At 40.7% G+C, this 24205-nt stretch overlaps 2 protein-coding genes and 1 pseudogene across 9 annotated transcripts in view; 1 reads left to right on the forward strand and 2 right to left on the reverse strand.

The window, feature by feature from the left end:
- Window positions 1–11438, forward strand: part of GFM1 (G elongation factor mitochondrial 1) — a 52238-nt gene extending 40800 nt beyond the window's left edge. The window contains exons 17-24 of one of the 7 annotated variants that reach the window (XM_082459546.1): window positions 753–806; window positions 967–5340; window positions 6187–6308; window positions 6931–7054; window positions 7341–7458; window positions 8624–8653; window positions 10450–10540; window positions 11268–11438. In XM_082459546.1, the coding sequence (XP_082315672.1) occupies window positions 753–806; window positions 967–1098 (186 nt within the window). In that variant the 3' untranslated portion in view covers window positions 1099–5340; window positions 6187–6308; window positions 6931–7054; ... (2 more) ...; window positions 10450–10540; window positions 11268–11438. The remainder of the gene's footprint in view (window positions 1–752; window positions 807–966; window positions 5341–6186; window positions 6309–6930; window positions 7055–7340; window positions 7459–8623; window positions 8654–10449; window positions 10541–11267) is intronic. The other 6 variants (XM_082459545.1, XM_082459547.1, XM_082459543.1 and 3 more) reach the window with 6 other exon arrangements.
- The window catches only part of RARRES1 (retinoic acid receptor responder 1), a 41806-nt gene continuing 22947 nt past the window's right edge, over window positions 5347–24205 (reverse strand). The window contains exons 2-6 of the mRNA XM_082459684.1: window positions 20276–20338; window positions 17667–17850; window positions 13986–14122; window positions 6412–6474; window positions 5347–6332 (exon numbers count right to left, since the gene is read on the reverse strand). Coding sequence (XP_082315810.1) covers window positions 6183–6332; window positions 6412–6474; window positions 13986–14122; window positions 17667–17850; window positions 20276–20338 — 597 coding nt within the window. The 3' untranslated portion in view covers window positions 5347–6182. The remainder of the gene's footprint in view (window positions 6333–6411; window positions 6475–13985; window positions 14123–17666; window positions 17851–20275; window positions 20339–24205) is intronic.
- The window catches only part of LOC309659679 (P2Y purinoceptor 3 pseudogene), a 136655-nt pseudogene continuing 126579 nt past the window's right edge, over window positions 14130–24205 (reverse strand). Inside the window, exon 2 of the transcript XR_014268357.1 lies at window positions 14130–17278. The product of XR_014268357.1 is annotated as a P2Y purinoceptor 3 pseudogene (transcript). The remainder of the gene's footprint in view (window positions 17279–24205) is intronic.

The raw sequence follows: 24205 nt of genomic DNA on the forward strand, positions 1-24205 counted from the left end.
TGACAACCTTGCTTTTATTATCCACAGGAGGAAATCAGAGTTAGCTTTTGTTTTTGGAAATTGTAGAGCAAATTGGCACATTTCCATGGCTGAGTGTTGAATTTGTGGCTTATATGTATGTGGTAACTTCGGTACTTTGCTGTTAGAGCATCTCTTTAAGTGCAAAATCTAAAAATAAGATTCATTTCAGGTAGGCCTTTTGTGAGTATGTCATTTTCTTAGATGTATAATTACCTTTCTCATTATAGCTTTGTTTGCATAGCCGTTTTATTATGTTCTAATTTATTGGGATAATATTTAATTCCCTTGCCTGTCCCTTACTTAAATCTCATGGGAGAAAGGGTTTATCACGTTACCTAAGGCCTCTTAGAAGACACTCCTCTTGGCATATGGCCTGTCATTGAGGAGTCCAAGGGAAAGTTGTATTCACATTTTCACAGAAGAAACACTTCTGAGTGCTTGAGCTGCAGCTGCGTGGAGTGGGGATGAGAGGGACAGCTGTTAGTGGTGTCCGCTCCTTGAAACTGAAAGATTGGGTTTCTAGTTGTGTCTGTCAAATGAAATTATTTTCAAATAGGGTTTCTACTGTGGTAAAACAAAAACAGGTTTCTCTTTGGCTTTTAATTCTTTTAAATCAGGAGTAGTTAGTAGAAACCTGGGTCTAAAGGAGTTAAATGACTAAGTCTTCTCTGTATTTTTCTCAAATATTTTTCAATAAGCAATGCTGAAATATCTACTGTGTATGTTTTCAGGTCCCTCTAAATGAAATGTTTGGTTATTCTACTGAACTTAGGTCATGCACAGAGGTAAGCAAGTGTTTAAATTTTACTTCAGTGTTCTTCAAGAGACCATCCTGCAAAATCATCATTTTTGTGAAATCTTGTCTTTGCATGACTTTACTTGATAGTTGTTTTAAAAAAAAAAAAAAATCTGCTTTTTGTTTCTGTTTTTGTGTTAAACCCCCAGGGGAAGGGAGAATATACAATGGAGTACTGCAGATATCAGCCATGTTCACCAGCTACACAAGAAGACCTTATCAATAAGTATTTGGAAGCTACAGGTCAACTTCCTGTAAAAAAAGGAAACGCCAAGAACTAACTTTCCTCACTTTGTTGACTAACTTTAACTGTATCTGCAAGGTTTAGATACGTTAATGGATTCATGGAATAAATTCAGCCTGAAAAGAAGTAATTTTAGAAGGCCTTCCTATTATATTCAGGAGCTTCTGTTATATCATAGTTAATTCTGTGTATATCTCAACTGTTGATTGGTTTTATACCTCAAATAAAATATGATTATTACTGAAATATATTTAATATTTATTTGAGGGAGGAAGAGACTTATTTTTGTTATACTTAATAGGCTTAGAACATGTATAAACGTCCAAATATTTTCATCATAAGAATTTTCAACATACAGAAAAGCTGAAAAAATAGTACAAAGAACAGCCATATACCTTCCATCTAGACTCAACAATGAACAATTTTGTTAAGTGTTTATTGGATAATAATTTGTTTTGTCATATTTGCTTTATCTGTTTGTCTATTGTCCATCTATGTTGCATACTTTCATTCTTCAAGTTGTTTTGCTGTATACTTGAAAGTGAATTGCATATATCATGACACTTCTTGGAGTATCACCCTTTTTGTTTAAGAGTGGATTCCTTTGTGACAACCTGGATAGCTAGCCCTAGAGGGTATCATGCTAAGTGAAATAAGTCAGAGAAAGACAAATACTGTATGATTTTACTTAAATGTGGAGTCTAAAAAACAAAACAAGTGAATAAACATAACAAAATGGAAACAGCCTTACAGATACAGAGATCAAACCAGTAGATGGTGGTCAGAGGGGAGGGAGGAGCAGGAGGAGGAGTGAGATAGGTGAGGGAGATTAAAAGGTACAAAATAAATGAGGCACAGGGATAAAGTGTTTTTTTTTTTTAAAAAATGGATTGGAGAACACTTTTCAGATTTTCTTTGGAATATTAAAATGCTAGCTCAATTTCTAGCTGTTTTATTTAGAGCTGATTGCTTCAATCTGTGGCTTCTGCAGATTTTTAACTGCTTGTTTTTAGGAGTATAAATGTTACTTTTTTGCAGACCTGTGAGGTAAAAAAAAGCCCTTGCACATGCTATTCTTGTCTATGTTCATTTTAATGTTTCTGCAGCTTGGAAATAATAAAATATAACCTACAGGGTTGCTGGCTAGTCTATTTCATCCACCTATTAAATGCTAGTTGAATTAGAGTCTGTTGGAATGTATCATATATTGTATTCATTGAGATTGTGAAAGAACAAATGTTAATCTAGAGTATGTTGGATATTGCCAGGGAGTTAGTTCTACCATATTGTTCAGAATTGCTTCATCCAAAAACCATCTGATGTGAAAGACATATCGTAGTCCTTTCCCTTAGTGGATAATAGACATGAAATAACTGTTTTAAATTCCTTTGTTTTTCTTGATTTGTAGATTTGGCTCTATAACTTCAGGTTCCTAGAAAAAAAGACCTTTAAAAAGTATTGAGCAAATGTTTTCAAGGCATTTGTTAAATGCTTTAAATGCATTATCCATTTTAGTTTTCACAACCCTATGAAACTAGGTACTATTATTATGTCCATTTTGTAATAGAGGAGGCAAAAGCACAGAGAAGGTAAATAACTTATCTAAGACCACACAGCTCATTAACTTTTCAAATTGATAATGCAGTTATGATACTCATCAAACCAAGTGCATTTTCCCATGAATATGTCTGTTGCTACAGTAGCATCAAGCCTGAAAAGTTGTGTTGCTTTGGCATTTCATCAGCATCTCATGCTATTCACACTGACTTTGAATATTGTTCCTGATGAGGAAATACCTTCATAGAATTTAGCACAGTTCCTCTTGCTGTTGCTAACAGTCAGAAATATTAGAACTAAGATGTATAAATTTGGAAGTGCTTTTAACTTGTTAAACATTTTGGTTATGAAGTTACGGTGCCAGAAGAGAGTCGAGATATCTAATACAACACCAGCATTTCATAGGCAACGACACAGGCCCAGCTGGTGGGAGTAACTAGAATAGGATCACATAGGAACCCATCCAGGACCAGAACCCACATCTTTTGTTAACTCATTAGTTTGGTTAGAGTTGGTAAAGACCACATACCAGCCAAAGTCTGTATGAGGAAAAAATTAATGAGAATATTCATAAATGAGGGTTTCTTTTATACTACTGTTGTAAAGGATGATTGTTGGCTAATTTAAAGACAGTATTATTTGTGTTGGAGAATGGTAGCAGCACTAGGTCTGCTGCAGTATCGCCCTGATTCCCAACCCTGGCAGCACTTTAAAAATTACTTGGGGAGCTTTAAAGAGAAATAGCCAGGCCAACCCCTAGATACTCTGATTCTCTGCATCAAGATCAAAAGTTTTCCAGCTTATTCTAATATACAGGCAAGGTTAAAGACCATTGCAGTATAACCTGTACCTCCAGAACATGAAATGCAGGATTTGTTCAGATGTGCCACATTATTAATATTCTTTGGTGTGATGTTAGTGATTGGGCTATTGGTTCTTAGCTTGGTAAGTTTATCTTTAAAGATGTACAGTCAATTTTCTGTTATTCCTTGCCTCCTTGCTCACTCTTAGTTTTACGTTGTGAAGTCACTAAAATTTAATACTGAAATTTTAGGATTTTTCATATTTTAATACTTTTGAAATCTGGATGAGTCTTAAAATTGATGCCAGTGAAGTGAGGCAGCCGCCAGGTAAGTAGTAAATTGTGACATGTAGGAATATATCCCTTAGTAGAAAACATCTACTTGCATTGCTAAAACTATCCATTTTTGAATTAAAGCTTTAATTGCTGCTTAAAGTGTCTTCAAATAAAACTGTAATACATCGTTGAAATAGTTCATGTTTTCACAGGCAATTTATTGTGAGCATGGATTCATTTATCCTTTCAAATAAGTGCCAGGCAGCATGCTAGTGATTGTAGCACTTTGAAAGTTAGGAAAGGTCACAGAACAGGTCATAGAATTTTCTAGGCTGAGAGAAATCAGTGTGATAAACTCATATGTCATGAAGCACTATCATTCAAGGGCCAATATAGAAACTTTCAATTGACTTTCAAAAGAACTTAACTTCTAACTATTCATAACTCAGGTAGGAAAAACAAAACTATAAGTAGAATCAAATGGAATGCAGGCAAAATCCTGGTGTTAATTTGTATGTCTTAAAATTTTTGAAAATTCTAAAGAGATTAGGAAAATAAGTGTGATGCTCTCTGTTACTGTCATTGGGTCAGAGTGATTCAGAATTCTTTAGACTCTTAATGAATAAAAGAGGGCTTAGGGAATTTAGAGGTTTTCATTTTATGTCAAGGCAGATGAAGTAATTTTTCTCCTCTGTTAGCTAGAAAAATCAAGTCAGCAATTTTAGAGTTTGTGCTAGAAAAGATGTTCTGATGGTGATATTGAGAAAGTTTTAGTTGGTTTAACTTATAGGTTTTGTAAATTTATAAATTAGGTAATTTTTTTTGGTATGTCGTACGTGTAGAATTTGCCTTCATAATCTATTATACCGAAATCTGTTAAAGGGTTACCACCTTAGCTTCCTTACCTGATTGAATTATGGTCACATTTGTGAACCTAATCTCACTAATTTAAAATGCCTTTACAAGGATGAGAGGACTTTTAGAAAGTTGAGACAAGAAAGCTGAAACCCCTTTCTAGCTCTTAACGTGACACTGAAAGATTAAAAACCACAGGACATTGAATATGCTCTTATAATGCTCTTGGCACTTTTTTTTCAAGATATTTAGGGAACTTCAGTTAGAGGAGTTTATTACTTGGTTCTGGCATTGTTTATCACTAGATTGTTTGATATCTTAGGGAAAGTTATTTCCTCTGTATTATCAAATATGTGGGAGATCTGATGTTTTCTTTAAATGATTGTTTCCAGTGCTTTGGAAAACTTACAGTCCTTAACTCCAGAGGATGTTGGGAAGATGAATGCAAAGGGGTTGGGGTCTTAAACAGAATAATACATGATCTGCCTCTGCTAAAAAGTAACAGTATAATTCATCTTATTTTTATTTTGTAAGAGTCCATGTCTTAAAATTTTTTCTATTTAGTATAAACTTTTTCAGTTTTCTAATACAGACATAAAGGTAACATTTTGGTATGTTTTAAAAAGGCTGATGCTTCCTAACTAATTACTGATCAAGGAACCCGGCTAAAGGTTTTGAGACATGAATATAAGCATTCCATTAAATACTAATTTTGAGAGGCAAATGCTGGCCACGTTTCCTGGATCAATTCTTCCTGCCTTGGGGAGGTACTCCACAAATCTGATAATGGTATGTATTGTGTTTGTTTTTATAAATTACTTAGGCCAACACTGGGTCCAAGTTGTCCTTTTAAATGAAAATTGTAAATACTTTATGTACTTGCAGTTACATCACTGTTCCATTTAATACATGTTTGCAGACACTTGGCTTTATCTCTGAGACACTTTTTATTTGTAAAATTTTTATTAATATATAAATATCCTTTAATTCCAGCTTAGCACAGATTTTGCCTATATAGACAAATCTCTACAAACACATGTAACACATTTTATTTAGAAACAAACATTTATTTAAAAGTAGATATCAAATTTAAAAGGAATACTTGGTCAAAATCATAAAAAATAGTAAAGTTCCTTTTAAACAGGTAATATTTTCCCTACAGTTTGCTTTCACTGAAATATATTATCTTTTTTACATACTAGGTAGAAGCAATTTAACAACAGAATAGTTAGCTACAATATGTTCAAAATATTGGGAAATGCAGATTTATAGATGTGACCATCAATTTTATTTTGTTATGTTTTTTAAATACTTACTGGTCCAGCTGCAGCATACACTAACTGACTTGGTTTTACATTTTAGGGCTGAAACCCTGAGGAACCTGCGGAGTAACTGTTTAGCACTGAGCAGAGTTCAGTATGCATGTGCTCCCAGAGTTAAAAACTAAACCAAACCAATCGAAAAACAAAAATCCCAGTATCTTTTAATTTTTGAGTATTTACTTGTAATCACAGGCTTTCCCAAATTATTAGAATGCCTTATACCTTGGCTATTTTACTAGAATAATGATTTAGGTTATTTAGTATAGTCATTTTGCTCAGAATTTGGTATAAACAGATCTTTTTTGCTTTTCAGAAATTACTAAGCTCTGTCGGTGCCACAGCTGATCCCTCTTCAGTTCCAGAGGCTTCTTCTGGTGTCTGCAGCTCTTGACAGTGGTACTTCACCTTCAGTGGTTTGCCGGGGTACCAGACCAAGTGAATATGACAGGGAATCATTTCCTGGGAAATAAGAGTTCTAAAATATTATGATCTGCAAAAACTTCTGGTTTAAACAGTTCTATATACCATTTTGTTTTACCTGTGTTGAGAATTCATGGAGTAGAACAGTATAATCAAAATCAATTGCATCTTCATTTGTTTTCTAGAAGAAGAAAGAAAGAGTTAGTGCGGGTTTATATTAGCTTAGAATTTGGAAGGCTCGTCTTATATCACCTGCCTCCTCTTTGATGCTAGCCTCATCTCCTTTGGTGGTATCCTGCATTAAGATGTGAAAGCTGTTGATTCTTACTGTTTTGCCACTGTCATGATAATCTAGTAAGGTCTTTCTGTCCCTTTTTCTCTCTAATATTTATGGGTTTTGATGGAGATTAAGGTCTATGAGAATAGGGAGAATCTTTTGACAACCTAAGGAATCTAGATACTGTATATGCACCTCAAGCTGATTTATAGCCCTGATATGCCAGGCAGTAAGACAAGGGGCAGGGCAATCAGGATTTCTAGAAGGACACCATGGGCCAGGTTCTCTGCTAGGCCCTTTATACATGTTCTCATGGAATTCTCCTGCCTTGCAAGAATATGTATTATGAGCCTTTTACAGGGGAGGCAACTTGAGGTTACAGCTAGTAGGTGACAAGTGGGGATTCAAACCCAGATCTACTGACTCCACCACCGACATCCTTCATGCTGTACCACACTGCTTCTAAAACCAGCACATTTTATAGGTAAGCAGGCAGTCTCCCTCAGCTCTTTTATTCTCTTGATTTCTATAAATTTTAAGAGTGACTAAACTGATTTCCTGCTTTCTTTTTGACAGTAACTGTTTTGAGGGGAAAAGGTTGGGGCACAAAAGTGCTTATCCCTTTACTAGTAAAAATGGAAGAGAAGGAATAAAAAAATTAATTTGGATTATGATTTTAATCTACCAGGCTTTCACTGAGACTAAGAATATGCAAAAACAAAAAGGACTTGATATTAAGTTTTGTCTTCCCTTTGCTTACATTGATGAAGACTTTTACAAGCCATGAAATTTCCATCAGGTGGAGGGGGTACTGGAGGGATATGATACAAGAGAGGGCCTGGATCAATCAGAAATTGACTGCTTTTCTGTGGTGCTTTGTATCATTGGGTAGGTTTCCCTTCTGCCTAGCAGTGTACCATGAAAGTAAATATCCAGAACACAGGCTGCAAAGTCAGAGAATTCATGAGAGAAAATTTAGCATCTTTTATCTAAAGGAACAGTTTCTGGAGGCTCCAGTTATCAGTTGGGCGTTGCTGGGTTTTGGGGGGTGGATTTAGCCTTGTCTGACTCTCATTTGGTGACGATGTTGACCTTGGACTATATTGACACAGCTGGTTGCTGTGCTATGTAATTTTTGTCTCAGACTTTTGTGCTCCTTGCACTTTTTCTCAAGGTCTGTTTACCATGTATTTCTACAGTTAAAAAATTGGTCTTATAAAGTGTTTTTTCAGGACAGTGCCTCTTTCTGTTTTTGAAAATAGCATTTCTTAAGGAAATCATGGCAATCTCCAGATTTTAGGCAAAAAGGAAGAAAGGCTTGAAACAAATGATGGCGTTCCAAGTCCATTTGACAAACTTCTGCTCAATACAAAGTGTTACCCATTTTTTAATAATCCAAACAAAAATTTGGATTATAATGCTTGGGCACCCTCGACATTTAATTAAGACCTTCCTCAGTAAGGCTACTGAGACACACCGCATGTTTCTGTTCATAGATTCTTCCTCCTTCAGGGGGAAGCGCCCTTAGACCAAACCAAACCAGGGCTTATTAAAGAGCTGCAGCCCAGACATGGCGCAGCCCAGCCTGGCAAAGTACCCAGGGGGCACTGCCCACACCAAGCAAGGCTCTGCCAGGAAGCCATCATTTTTAATACTCAGAAATAATCTCCTTGGTTTTGTTCAAATCATCACATATGTCAAATCCTTACAGTCCAGATTGATGATTTACTGTCACATTTTTCTGATAACTTAGCACTTTAATCTTCCTAGAGATAGAATGAAGTATTTGGTTTCCTTATACTTACTCGTGACCTACCCTACCCCTACTGCTCCCCTCCCCACTAAAAAAAAAAAAAAGGAATGATCCCTAGCAGAACCAGTGTGGTTTTAGTAGAGAATAAGTAGGCTTAGGTTATTAATATATGCTATCAAAAGTTGATTATTTTTAATTGAAGTTTAGTTGATTTACAGTGTTGTTAGTTTCTGGTATACAGCTAAGTGATTCAGTTATACATATCCTTTTTAATATTTTTTCCATTACGGTTTATTACAGGATATTGAATCTAGTTCCCTGTGATATACAGTAGGTCCTTGTTGGTTATTTTATTTTATTTATTTTCTAAATAAATTTATTTATTTTTGACTGCGTTGGGTCTTCGTTGCTGCACTCAGGCTTTCTCCACTTGCGGCGAGCGGGGGCTACTCTCCGTTGCAGTGTACGGGCTTCTCATTGCAGTGGCTTCTCTTGTTGCAAAGCACGGTTTTAGGCGTGTGGGCTTCCATAGTTGTGGCGCGCAGGCTGTAGAGCACAGGCTCAGTAGTTGTGGTGCACGGGCTTAGTTGCTCCACGGCATGTGGGATCTTCCCGGACCAGGGCTCCAACCCATGTCCCCTGCACTGGCAGGCAGATTCTTAACCACTGCACCACCAGGGAAGTCCATATCTATTTTATATATAGTAGTTTGTATCTGTTAATCCCAAACTCCTAATTTATCCCTCCCCCACCCCCTTTCCCCTTTGGTAACCGTAAGTGTGTTTTCTACGTCTGTGAGTCTACTTCTGTTTCATAAATAAGTTCATTTGTGCCATATTTTAGATTCCACATATAAGTAATAGCGTATGGTATTTGTCTTTCTCTTTCTGACTTATTTCACTTAGTATGAGAATCTCTAGGTCCATCCATGAAGCTGCAAATGGCAAAATTTCATTCTTTTTTATGGTTGAGGAGTATTCTGTTGTGTGCGTATACCACATCTTCTTTATCCATTCATCTGTCGATGGACACTTAGGTTGCGTCCAAGTCTTGGCTATTGTGAATAGTGCTGCTGTGAACGTTGGGGTGCACGTATCTTTTCAAACTATAGTTTTCTCTGGATATATGCCCAGGAGTGGGATTGCTGGATCATATGGTAACTATTTTTAGTTTTTTAAGGAACCTCCATACTGTTCTCCATAGTGGCTGTACCAATTTACATTCCCACCAACAGTTGTAGGGAGGGTTCCTTTTGCTCCACACCCTCTCCAGTATTTGTTATTTGTAGATGTTTTAATGATGCCCATTCTGACCAGTGTGAGGTGGTACTTCATGGTAGTTTTCATTTGCATTTCTCTAATAATTAGCAATGTTGAGCATCTTTTCCTGTTGGCCATCTGTATGTCTTCCTTGGAGAAATGTCTATTTAGGTCTTCTGCCCATTTTTTGATTGGGTTGTTTTTTTTGATATTGAATTGTAGGAGCTGTTTGTACATTTTGGAAATTAAGCCCTTGTTGGTTGCATCGTTTGCAAATATTTTCTGCCATTCCGTAGGTTGTCTTTTTGTTTTGTTTATGGTTTCCTTTGTTCTGCAAAAGCTTATAAGTTTGATTACGTCCCAGTTGTTTATTTTTGCTTTTATTTCTACTGCCTTGGGAGACTGACCTAAGAAAACATTGCTACAATTTATGTCAGAGGATGTTTTGCCTATGTTCTTTTCAAGGAGTTTTATGGTGTCAAGTCAAAAGTAGATTCCTTAGCAGAATAAGGTAGATACGATGGTTTCTGTAATGTACTGTTGGCTGATGGAGGCCTCTAGTTAGGGTGAAGACTTGGGCTGGCTGCCAGTGATGGGCTGCCGGTTAGATAGTTTGGGATGCTGACAGTATCTGGTACTGATAAGATTTGGAACAATGCTGGAAAAGTAACAGTTTTACTTTTCTCAGTTCACATTAAAGAAAGGCTAAAGGGTGTCAGGAAAGTCCTTATCCGTTTTTTTTTTTTTTTCTAGCCATCAGATATCTCCCCTGCCCTCGGCTTAGTCCTTATGGTTTGGGAATGACATCTGTTCTTCAGTCCTAAAGCAGTAACTGCCAGTAAGATGGGTCTTATATTTGTATTTCAGCTATTTCTTAGCCCACTCTTCTCTCAGGCTGTGTTCATTTGGGGCTGTGAAGTTTATAAGGCTGCACTGCCTTACACAATTGGATTAAAAGGTGAGTTTATCCCTGAGTGCAGAGATAGTAATTCCCACCCAGAAAGCTTTTGGAAAAAACTATAATCCCTATAGATTCCTGAGCTACCTTGGGCCATGGGCACCTCCAGTCACTCCCTGCTTCTCTGTCTTTGCTTTGTCAGCCCTACTGTCCTGCTTCTAGTCTCCAGGGACTGTCCCTAGACTTTCTGATCGTAGTGACTTTTTTAGAAATTGTTGCTTGTTTTGCTTGTTGTTATGTTGCTTATTTTTCTGAAAGATCACAAGAATCTTTAGTAGCCACCAAATAGCAGAATTTGAAAATCTATGTGGGTATGTGCATGCTTTTATTTCAGAGAACGCTAATCTTGGAAGCTAAGCAGTGTTGGTCCTGGTTAGTAACTTGGATGGGAGGCCGCCTGGTAATATTGGGTGCTGTAGGCTTTTTTTAAAAAAAACTCTAATCTGAAATGCATATCAACCTTAATCCAAATTTCCCAATTGCTTCAGTATTTTAGATTTATGTTAGTTTCAAGGGCTTCATTCAATAAGCTTGTTGACCCTCATTTCATAGCCCTAAGAGAAGAAGTGATTTGCCTTAGGTGACCCAACCAAGTCAGCTGCATCCTCAATTATTATTTATCTAAAACCCAGACACCACAGGGTAAAAAAATCTAAAAGTCCTGTTCCCCTGCATTTTTGTTTTCTTAGCTCTACAATTACATTTGTCCCCACTTTGCCACTTGCAGGGATATTAATGGACAGATGATGGACATCCAAGAAAGACTGGCTAGAATGAGTGAGAAACGGGGCTGCTGTTTTCAAACCATAGTACGTTCTGGTGTTTACTTAGGTGATGTGTCACTTATAAATGCAAAAGAAGAATGGAAAACAATGCCATTAAAAGATCCTAATTTTTTCTCTTGTGTCCCTGTTGCTCTATTCCTATTGAGTTTTCCTCTGACATTCATTAAAATTAGTTCTATTACCTTGACGCCATTTTCTACACTAAACAAAAAATTTCCCCTAACTTCTCAGTTAAAGGAAAAGCCTTCTGTTGAGGATGTGATTGTCTTGGTAGACGAGAGAAACTTTTTACCTGCAGCCAAAGAATCGGTGCTGTGCCCTAACTCCTGGTGTAACAGCAGTCAATTACACGGCTGTTTCTATCAAAGCCACTCCATAGGGGAAAGAAACGTTTATTTCGATAAGGAATGAAACTACATTTCAAACAGTTGTCTGTCTGCTTTACAAGTGGCCTTTGAAAGGTACACCAAGCTATTACCGGCATGAATAATGCTGACTGGACGCCAGGCAAATCCTTGTACTCAGAAGATACTCACTGATATCCATCCATGGTGAATCTCCTGCTTCAGCCACCCGTGAAGAAAACGATGTTTAGAAATTTGTACTTATGGTTGGCTCAGCCTGCCTCTCTGAGTCGTTGATACTGTTTACTCTGGAAATGCCCCTCTCTCTCCACATGACATTTGCCTGACAAAGCCCCCCACTCAGCCACCTCCTTGTCCACACCCAACCAGTTGACTGGCCCTTCTCTAAATTCGTGACCACAGACCTTCAGAGGCCTGCAGTGCTGCGTGATGCTCGAATCCACGCACTCCCACCCCCCCCACCCCACCTCCTGTTTCATCCTTACGCTCAGCTGGTGACTTTGCCTCATTTTTCACTGAGAAGACAGAAGCAGTCAGAATAGAACTTCCACAGGCTACCACGTGATGCCCACCCTCCTACCAGCATCTGTGCCACACCTGAAAGCCTTCCTCCAGGTGAACTCTGTGCCCTTGTCCACAGTCATCTCCTGGATGGATCATATCCTGTCTTTATCTCCTCAAAGATATTAACTCCAACAAGTCTTCCTTCTCTTCCCTACAAGTCCTACTTTGCCCCTCTCTACTGGATTTTTCTCATCAACATATAAATATGCTGTTAAATCGCCCAATCTAAAAATACAACGGAAAACCCTCCTTCAACCCTGTGCTTATGCATCCTCCAGCTCTAGCCCCCTCCCTCCCTTTTACTCCCCTTTACAGCTAAATTCCTTGGAAGACATGGAGTGTCCACTTCCTCTCCCATTCTTTCCTGAACCTATTCTAATCAGGACTTTGCCCACACTGTGCCAGTGAGACAGCTCTTGATAAGCTCTCCATCTCCTTCCAGCTTGCCTAAATCTAATGGTCAATTCTCGGTCCTCATCTTTCTTGACTTTCCAGCAGCATTTGATAGTTAGTCAATTCTCATCCTTGAAACACTTTTTTTTTCTATCTCTAAACCCTCTAAAGTTGGAAGTGTTCCAGGACTCAATCCCTACATAACCTTTCTCTGTTTACACTCATTCTCTCATCTCATTCACTCTTGAGGCTTTAAAAACCATCTATGTGGTGATGACTCCAGCCTAGACATCTCCCCTGAACTTCAGACTCTTATGTCCAGATGACGATACAAATTCTCTACTTGGTTATGGAATTTAGAATGCTCCAACTCAAGCTAATTTCCACCCAAATCCGTTCCTCTGTAGTCTTCCCCAATCAGTAAGTGAAAACTCTATCCTTCCAGTTACTCAGGCCAAAATCATAAGAATCATCCTTGACTTTTCTCATTCTTGGATATATCCATATCTAACCCATCAACAAATACTGTTGGTCTACCTTCAAAATGCAAACACTTCTCACCACATCCACTGCTGCCACCCTGGTCCGAGTTACCACCAGGCCTTGCCTAGGCTACTGCAATACATTACTGCTCTCCTTGCTTCCACCCTTGTCTGTCTACGGTCTGTTCTCAACACAGCAGCCAGAATGATCCTGTTGTAAGTCAGATCGTGTCACTTCTCTGCTAAAAACCCTGTAATGAGTAAAAGACAGGGTCCTTCTAATGGCCTTCCATGAACTGATCCCCTCCATCCGATCTCATCTCCCGGCACACTCCCCTTGCTCACTCTCTTGCAGCCATACCAGCCTCACTGCTGTTTCTGCAACCCATCAGCCACAATGCTGCCTCCGTTCCCTCTGTCTGAAATGCCTTCCCTTCCGGAGGCGTGGCTCACTGTCACTTCCCTTAGGCCTCTGCTCCAGTGTCACCTCTGCTCAAATTAGAGGGGCCTTGCTTTAGACTAAAGTTTAATTCTGTCAGTACCCTGCATTCTCTTTTCCCTACTTTATTTTTCTCCATAGCACCTACCACCATTTGATACAAATTTACTTGTTTATCGGCTCAGTGTCTTTCTTCTCTCGCTAGAATTAGTCTCAATAAGGGCACCTACACTGAGTTTTTTGTTTAGTGGTATATCCTCAGTCCCCACAACCATACCTGGCATTCAGATATTTATTGAGTTAATGAAATGCAATTAAAACTCTTGCCACAGAACTAGAAGTTCACATTAATTTAGTCTAAGAACATTGCATTGGTTGTATCGCTTGTGGTACAAGTTAATTGTCAGTTTTTCTTACCCACTGCTTCACACTGCTGAGCTGTGCCATGTAGTAGTGTAAAAACTGTGTTGTCTTTTCCCACATCACGTAAGAGCTGCCCAGAAAAGCTAAATCCCAGATGGGTCTCAGAGAGGGATCAATATGTCCATGACTATCTGAGGGCACAAAAAAAGTACATTCATATTAAGACATTTTCAGGACAAAATATTACAAGTTTCAGTAGTGAAGTGGGACTCGCATCTGTTTCTGCATTGTATGGAATCTTACATGTTTCAACTTGCTCTGCTAAGTAAAGCTACTATAAAACAGTTTAAGGGCTATTTGCTGTACAATATAAATGCAAACTAAGAGCTATAATGATACTCAAAGTTAATCTAAAACCTTTAATCTAAAATCTTTTAATTAGATGGAAACATCTATCAGTTATCTTCTCCACATTACCTTCTGGTTTGGGTCTATAGTCAATGTGCTGGTCTTTGACCATCTAGCAAACGTCTTTGTCCTTCTCTGATCCTTGGTGTTAAAGCTAATCTGTGTATTGGCAGCATCTGTCACTTTTTTGACCACATGAAGAAATCAAGTGGGTTTTTCCTGTGGCATTGTTTTTGGAACTGCAATCTTTTTAATTCAGCAAACATTTATAAAAAATCTACTTAATATCAGATACTGCTATAGGTAGGGATACAATGACTAATAAATTACCTCTTGTGACTTTTAGGAACTCAAATTTTAGCAAGTAATTTATGAGCTATTCATGGACCATCATTTATGCAGTTTGAAAGAGATAGTGTATATTAAAGCCCAATAATAGTATAATATGTGAGGAATATGAACAGCTTATTAGGAAATGAATCCTTCTTAGTAAAATAATCTTTCGCATAAATTCTGCTCTGTATTGATAGAACTAGACTTGGCTGGTTTATAGTGGTAGTCAATTCAAAAGGCATTCATTGATTGCTTGGGTGCTGTGAGATGCAAAGAGAGGCCCTACCCTCCACTTGACAGTGTGGAAATGCAGCTGACACCTTCCTTAAGAAAAAGGGAGGATCAGAGAGCTGAGGGGACACAGGGAAGGGGGAGGTTTCTTTGGGCTGAAGAGGTTGGGGACAGCTTCACAGAGATGAGATTTGAGCTGAGCCTTGAATTCCTGTCGTGTGTGTGGAAGTGAGAGAGTGACAGACTTCCTTCGTCTTACAGTGCCACTAGGAGTTTAACTGGTGAGATCAAAATGAATTACCATAGAAGAAAAATTAGTTACACAAAATCCTGTGAATAATGAGGACAACTGATAGTTATAAATGCCAGTAGCACTGCTACAGAGTCACTGAGGACTTTGGTTATTCCCAGGTCCCCAGTCTTTTCTTTTGTATGTCATATTCTTGGGCTCATCTATAGGAAGTTTATGAATTCATTAGAAGAGGAGACATTTTTACTCTTCATAAAAACCAGACAACTACTTTTTTTAGGGGAAAAACAGTGCAGAGCAAGGATATCCTAAAATGGATTAGATCTTCTCACTTAGCAGTTATAGAGAAAACTGCTCAACAGTCAAATACCCTGAATTGATTAAATACTGAATGGGATCTGCTGAGATCTGAACTGGCTGCTCCAACATGGGTTTTGATTCAACTTATCTAAAACCAAACCTTTTCAGTTTTAAGTAGATAATTTTAGATATACAGGCTATAAGCACCATTAAACATCTCTGCTGAACTTCAAGTGACAAGAGAACTTGTAGATTTTGTTGATGAAGACATGCCCTATGTTAAGCAAACACGTTTTCGAAGCTTCATAGCAGCCACATTAAGTTAGACTGTTATAGAATAATCCTTGTGGGCATACAGGACTTAACTGAGCATGATCCCGTTAACCTGCGTTATTAAAAATCGTCCAAAATCTAGAGATCCTGTGGCAAAAGGACTGAGACCCTTTCAAAGAAAGAGTCCAATACGATTTCTAAAATTTGTGTTTTAAGAAGAATATACAAAACCCTATTTCCCCAACTAATGCTAATGAGGGGACCAATCCCTCAATAACCGTAGATTTTAAGTATTAGTCATTGGCCCATTTATTTCAGGCAGTTAAATATAAACAAATGCTACTACAGTGTAAGATTCTGAATTTTCTTCATAATTCTTTGGAACAGGATTTAATCCAAGTTGTCAAAGAACTATAATGCGAATGAGCCAAGCTTCTGAATTTGAGAAACGCAAGGAGCAGTATCCCACCTCCGGGTTTTTCAGAACACTTAGTCTCAGTAATGGATGGGACACAGATGCAGCCAGAAATGGAGACCACAGGCCCTCCACGCTGACACGGGTCTGTCACAGTCTCCGGGCAAATGAGTGAACTGAGAGAGAGACAGTGGGACAGGGAGCGCTGTGGTGGTCAGATGTCAAGCTTAATACCCCAACGCAAGTCCAGAGATGACTTCTGTGGTTTTGGAGATTGGATTTGCCGGTAAGTGCCGAGTGTCAGCTGCTGTCCACATACCCTGCTGAGTGCCAGCGCAGATGGGCTCTGCTTCACTTCAGCTGAGTCACTTCAGAGGCAGGGCTCATTTCTTATAAGAGACGGCACCACTGCCCATTAGCTCTGGACCTAAAATGAGATCAGCTTGACTCCACTGCAGCCTCCCAGCAAGGCCCTGAGACGGCTCGCCCGGCCCTGGTGCAGAAGGCCATGATGCACACGACAGAGGCCCTGGATGGGGTCCCGTCACCTAAAGTTTCCAAAGCCACCACCAGAAACCTCTAGAATTTTTCTCCTCAGCTTCTGGACTCAACCCTGAAAACTGCACCCCTACGTGTGGGTCCTATTGCAAAGACCTCCACCTCTTCTCCCTGGAGTCCGGCTCTTGCCCTGCCCTGCATCTGGGATGAGAAGTGGGCAGATTAAAGGGGCACAGATAGTTTTCAATGGAGTCACTATATTGCACTCGAGGGGGAAAATAGGAAAAGGATACTTCTGAATTTTGTTCAAATAATCAGGTGTACCACATTCTGTAGCTGAATTAAAGTGCCATTTGGGGGATATATTTTTAGATGATCATTTTTTAAAAATCTTTATCGGAGTATAACTGCTTCACAATACTGTGTTTGTTAGTTTCTGTTGTACAACAAAGTGAATCAGCCATATGCATACACATATCCCCATATCCCCTCCCTCTTGCGTCTCCCTCCCACCCTCCCTATCCCACTCCTCTAGGTGGTCACAAAGCACGGAGCTGATCTCCCTGTGCTATGCTGCTGCTTCCCACTAGCTATCTGTTTTACATTTGGTAGTGTATACATGTCCATGCCACTCTCTCACTTTGTCCCAGCCTACCCTTTCCCCCTCCCCGTGTCCTCAGGTCTGTTCTCTAGTAGGTCTGCGTCTTTATTCCTGTCCTGCCCTTAGGTTCTTCACAACCTTTTTTTTTTTTTTAGATTCCATATATATGTGTTAGCATACAGTTTGTTTTTCTCTTTCTGACTTACTTTACTCTGTATGACAGACTCTAGGTCCACCCACCTCACTACAAATAACTCAATTTTGTTTCTTTTTATGGCTGAGTAATATGCCATTGTATATATGTGTCACATCTTCTTTATCTATTCATCTGTCAATGGACATTTAGGTTGCTTCCATGATCATCTTTTTAAGATGTAGTAATGACATGCATTCCTGAATATAGAAATTCCAGATATTGGTTCATACCAGGTATGCTGACTACATCCAAGAGGTTTTGAAGTTGCTTCATGTACTTGTAGAGCCGATAATCTTCTTCTTGTCTTGTCTTCTTCTCAATGAGCCGAGTACATGTTATATTAATGGCCGGTCTGGGTTTCTCGTTCCTGAAAAACACTCGAGCAGAACATTTCCCCAGACGTTCCTTACCTTCCTAAAATAAAGATTTTGGAATTAGAATGGTTCCTTATCACTCCCCACCCACTCCAATGAACAACACACACAAGATTGGGGAGTTCCTTGTACATGGCAGGTATGCACTGGCATCCATATGTAGTATTCTTTGTAGAAAATGATTTTTGTGCTCACAGCCAAACACAACAATCTTCAGTCTTTGCTGTCATTTAAAAAACTCCTGCTTTCTGATGGTGCCCTTATGAAAGAATGCTGGGCCTCTTCCAAAGAGATACCACTGACATCTGTGAGTGCTACTAGGCTCAAACCTCTAGCTAGGATAGAAGTACCTTCCTTTCTACTGTGGACCAACCAACATCATGCTTACTTGGCCCTCAAGCTGGCCAACTTGAACCAAAAGGAAGCTGATTCCCATCAACACAAATGACAGTGTCTTCATGCTGCCTGATGAATTCAGTCCTCTTATTCCAATTTTACAGTTTAAGACTGAAGTTTAAAGAGGAACCTACTCCATGTCTCACAGCCAGTAAGTGGTAAGCCAGGACCTGAGCTGTGTCTGTGTGATGCCAGGGCCCCAGCTCTGTGAGAACTCCATCTCTCTACTCCGAGGTCTAATCTGGAAGAAGTGGAGGGACAGATCACCCAAATGGGACTGATTCAACTACCTGAGTGACCGAGGGAAGTCTGCTTGCACTCATATTTAAAGGTAGACACACTGAGTGTTCTGGGATCTCCCTCACTTACTTTCCAATCCAGAGACACATGGAGCTGGGTAGCTGGATGCTTTAAGTAGACATCAAGGGTACAACTCATTTCTGGGACGGCGCTTCTCCACTCTTTTAGGTCACTGATTCCTTAACCTGACAATAAAAGCCAGGGAACCGCTTCCCAGAAAAATGCACATTCACTCATGCCATCCACTGGGCCTAGAATCTGAGGAAGTCCATGGTGGCACTCAAAACCCATTCATGGGCCCCTAGTTAAGAACTCCTGTTACAACATGGTTGGTTGAGCAATTGAGTTCTTTTCACTTTTACAGTCATTTAAACTGGGTGGAGTCCCAGTTAAAACAACCAAAAAGAAAAAGCCCACAATGAAACAAACCGTACTTAAAATTGGATCTGCTAAATAAGCCCCCTCCTTGAACTAATGCAAAAAACTGAAATAGGCGTTCCAATGGGCAACGTCTTCTCCCGTGAGTGCTGGTTTACAGGAGAGCAAATTTAAGTGGTACATTAAAATCCTAATTATCGGTGCAATACAGGAAAACGGTGAAGGGACCGTTGGGGAAGAGGCTAATGAAAGGCAGAAGACAGGGCTGGTACGTGGGCTCTTTTGATGTCAAAACCGTTTCCAGGGAAGAGAAAAGGCAATAGGTATTGTCCCCTTTTGTTTTTCTTTCCCTTTCCGCCCAAACAGCTCCACAGAATCAAAACAGTTGCCAGAAGATGAAAGAACTCTCCCTACCTCCCAAAAGGAAGCATTTCAATTAGCTAGCCCTTCAGAGAAGCACAGTTGGTCAAAGTAATCTAGTAATTGTTTTCCTTTTAGCTTTAATCTAACACTTCCGTTTGCAACACAGAAACCAAAAGCACCTTCCTTATGCTTTAAGAAAACGTTAATTCTTAGGTCAATTAGCAAAGTTGGCGTAGTGTTTTCTTGTCAGAACTTGTTTGTGAATACTGGTAAGCTTTCTTCCAGAAGCATCAGCCGGAGGGGTTATGCCTTCTCCGAAGCTCCGCCTTCCTGAGACGCCGTAATGCCGATGCTGCCTGCTCATCCCCCGCGCTGACTCGGCGCCACACAAAGGAGTTTGGGCTGGTCCCTCCACCCCGGTTCCAGGTGCTGCCTCCCAGCCTGGCCCAGCACCGGGAAGTCCATCTGGCTCTAATTTCTGTATGAGTCGTCTGTTTCCTCTCTTAATGAGAAGGGGGAGGTGGTGGGGAAAGGAAACTTGGCGACCGTGGCCCGCTGGGTCAGAAGGAGAGGCTGAAGATGCCTGCAGCGCACGTGGGCTGCTCTGAGTTGCGGAATGCCTCTGTGCGTGGAAGCTCCTGGGGGCGGCCTCGTGCTATGCTGGCCCGCTAACGAGAAATGCCACCAGCTGACAGGAGGAGAGCAGGTTGGCATTTGAGAGTGAGTCATTCTGGGGATTCGGAGGTGCTAGGGAAGGGCACCGGGTCCAAAGGGGGTGTGAAACGCCCTCCCAGCGGCAGGAGGGGACGACGGCTGTGTGGACGCGGTAAAAGGAACCCTGAGACCATGAAGTGGTCCTGCCTACCGCTGTCTTCAATTCTTGAGAACAAATAGAAAACAAAGTAGGAAAGAAAAAGAAAAAAAAAAAAAAGGCAAACCTCCAGGTCACTACATATTAAGATTCTCACTTAAAAAAAAAAATTCATACAAGTTGTTAGTAGGACACTTCACAAACCATGGCAGCTTACCTCTGGGTTGTAGAGCTCCGTGGTAAACGCCAGGTCAACTTTATATTCCTTCTTTTGATTACTCTGAAACACAGAAGTAGAACTTTAGCCTCGTGGAAGCTCTGTTAACACCTTTGTATCCAAGAACCACTCGCTCTCTGGGAATAACATGACGTGCAAATGGCAGCTCTAGCATTCATACCTGAACAAAATCGGTGATTTTTTACAAAGAGAAAAGATCCCCAATTTTGGGCTGATCACGACACTCTGCTGGCTGATTTGACAGCTACTCACAAGGAGGGAGGCTGAGAGGGGGGAAACAGTGGTCCTGAAGCTACAAGTAGGCTTTGTGGAAGCAGCTAGATGAGAAACAGACATGAGCACACAGGGCTGAGGAGCGGGGTCCTTCCTTCCTTCCCCAGCTGTGGAGTGCCCCTCCGCGCCCTGTGCTGGGCACTGGGCCCTGGGCCCCATCAGCGGCCCCTCCTCCTGCCACTCACAGTTGAACACGGGATCCAGCGACAAAGGTGCGCCCAGTAATAAATAATGCGTTTTCAGATGGTGATGAGTGAAGAAAGAGCGGTGGGGCAGAGTGGCTACTTCTCTTAAGGTGGTCAAGGAAGGCATCTGGGAGGCGGAGACCTCAGCTGAGGCCGAAGGGACAGTATGGAAGCAGCCACGCCCAGACCCGGGGCAGGCGGGGGGCACCCACACGTGAGGCCGGAAGTGGGCTCCGTGAGGGCCCGAGTCTGGGGCGGGGTGAGTTCGCCGCACAGAGGAAGTACTCAGATGTTATGGTCTCCCCTTTCTTCGCAGCTTTCACAGGCTGGCATACTTCTAAACTTGCGGAGTGCATGTTTAACCTTTTTAAACCTTTGAACTGACTCCAATGCATAGTCTTAGAGTATATATACCCATATCACTGAAGCACATTAGACTGTTTAGAAGAACTTTATGTTATTGGCCACTTTTTTTTTTTTAAAACACCACAGTGACCATTCAGTAAATGGAGTGTTTTCTAGGGAAGAAAGGAAACTTCCGCTGCCTGGAGCTGAAGTTATTTCACATAGTGTTGATTAAGTTAGACTCTGGAAACAACAATTTCCCTTGAATCAGGAACACAACAACCAAACAGGGTTAACTTATTTTAAGTAGACCAGATATCATCTATTCCTATCACAGATTTTTTAAAAATTCTGGGAAACCAGAGAATGGAGGGTGAGGATTATGTGGCAATTATTTATGTAAAGAATATTTAAACATGTGGATATATGGATAGTGCTAGGAGACGGGGCGGGGGGCACCCAGAGCACATGTACGAGAGCAGTTTGCTTAGGGCTCATTTTCTATCTCGAAACAAGCTCTGGTGTAAGCTGAAACATTGATTTCAATTACAAATTCATACAAATTACAGAATTCATACAAACAAGTCTGTCTTCTCATTCACTTTTTGCCACCTGTTATGCCAGGCACCAGAGATATCCAAGGAAACAGAACATCCAGTCCAGCTTGACCAGAAACCTACTTCCTGTGTGGAAACAGGCATGTCAACAGCTACACAGTGCAGCTCACCTATGTGGCCAGATCTGCACGTGTGCCGGGCGCTCAGTTTAGGGGGGCTTATCTAGAGCAAGGGGCCCAGGCGAAGATGTGGGAATGGAGTGCAGGGGCTGGCGTTCCAGGGAAGGCAGCAAAGCTAGAAAAAAGGCTGTCTGGGGAGGCTGGCGCAAGGTCACAAAAGCCTCTTTTTTTGTAAAAAAGTTTGGGATCAACTTGGAACTTGATCCCAAAGTCTGTGGGAGCCCCAGTTAACATAATGCAGTACTTAGGCTGTTGTGGACAGTAAGACATGGCACAAATAGAGCTTCGACTGTGCCTGGGTCGGGGTAAAAGTCCAATGTATGCTCACTCTTTTTATCATTATTAAAACCTATTCAAGCCCACAGCTAACATCATTCTCAATGGTGAAAAGCTGAAAGCATTTCCTCTAAGATCAGGAACAAGACAAGGATGTCCACTCTCACCACTTTTATTCAACATAGTTTTAGAAATCCTAGCCATGCAATCAAAGAAGAAAAAGAAATAAAAGGAATCCAAATTGGAAAAGAAGTAAAACTGTCACTGTGTGCAGATGACATGACACTATACATAGAGAATCCTAAAGATGTCACCAGAAAATTACTAGAGCTCATCAATGAATTCAGTTAAGTTGCAGGATACATGGGAATTCTCTGGCGGTCTGGTGGTTAGCACTCGGCACTTTCACTGAAGAGGGCCTGGGTTCAATCCCTGGCCGGGGAACTAAGATCCCACAAGCTGCACAGCGGCAGCCAAAAAAAAATACTACAATGAGGTATCACCTTACACTGGTCAGAATGGCCGTCATCAGAAAGTCTACAAACAATAACTGCTGGAGAAGGTGTGGAGAAAAGGGAATCCTCCTACACTGTTGGTGGGAATGTAAATTGGTACAACCACTATGGAGAACAGTATGGAGGTTCCTTAAAAAGCTAAAAATAAAACTACCATATGACCCAGCAATCCCACTCCTGGGCATACATCCAGAGAAAACTGTAGTTCAAAAAGATGCATGCACCCCAATGTTCATTGCAGCTCTATTTACAATAGCCAAGACATGGAAGCAACCTAAATGTCCATCAACAGAGGAATGGATAAAGAAGATGTGGTACCTAAAAACAATGGAATATTACTCATCCATAAAAAAGAATGAAATAATGCCATCTACAGCAACATGGATGGACCTAGAGATTATCATACTAATGAAGTAAGTCAGACAGAGAAAGACAAGTATTATATATCACTTATATGTGGAATCTAAAAAGATGATACAAATGAACTTATTTACAAAACAGAAACAGACTCACAGACTTCAGAAACAAACTTATGGTTACCAAAGGGGAAAGGTGGGGAGGAGGGATAAGTTAGGAGTTTGGGATTAACATATACGCATTACTATATATAAAATAGATATCAACAAGGACCTACTGTATAGCACAGGGAATTCTACTCAATATTCTGTAATAACCTATACAGGAAAAGAATCTGAAAAAGAATGGATATATGTATATGTATAACTGAACACTTTGCTGTACACCTGAAACTAACACAACATCGTAAATCAACTATACCCCAATATGAAATAAAAATTAAATTAAAAAAAATAAAATGCAAAAACAAAGGAAACGAAACAAAACGTATTCACATCAGGGAGGGAAAGAACTGTGCTGGAAAGCAGGGTCTGGCCCAAGGATGAGGCTAGGGAAGGCTGAGATACAGACTCCATCTAGCTTGTTTTTACGTTGGTTTTCTCCTGCCTAGAGCTCGCAGTGAATCATTAAAGGGTGTAAACAGGGCCTGCACGAAAGCGGCTGCACAAGGCGCCCCATATATCTGTCTCCAAGTCTCCTAAAGTTCAGTGTCCTCGTCGCCCCACCCGAGTTAGAGGAACACATGGAACACTCACCCGAGCCACGCGGGCACCAACAGCTGAGACTCAAAGAAGGCAACACTTCCGCCAGCCGGCAGGTCTAAAGCCTAAATTGCTTGCTGCGCCAGTCCTAGGGCCCTCTGGCCTGCTGCATGCACGACCTAGGAGTCTGCCCTTCCCGTCCACTTAGGGGCCTAAGCTCAGCCTCCTACACAGGAGTCAGGATGCCCCTCAGGCTGCTAGGTGGGGGTGACTGTGGTGGGTGGTGAGGCCGTTCATGAGAAGAGGAGGGGGCAGCAGGGCTGGTGCTGCATTCCTTGTGCTCAGGGACATGGAATACGGCCAGGAGGCAGCTGCACGTCATAAAAATAGATTCAGTAGAGGTGGTGGTTGAAGCCACGGAATTGACTGCAATCCACCCGGGGAAGGTGTATACACTGAGAAGAATCTTGAGGACCACCAATCTTCCCATCGGTAATAAACTGGGCACGCTTATTTGCTAC

The sequence above is a fragment of the Balaenoptera physalus genome, assembly GCF_965194825.1.
Source record: "Balaenoptera physalus genome assembly, chromosome: 4".
In the NCBI taxonomy this organism is placed as follows: domain Eukaryota; kingdom Metazoa; phylum Chordata; class Mammalia; order Artiodactyla; family Balaenopteridae; genus Balaenoptera; species Balaenoptera physalus.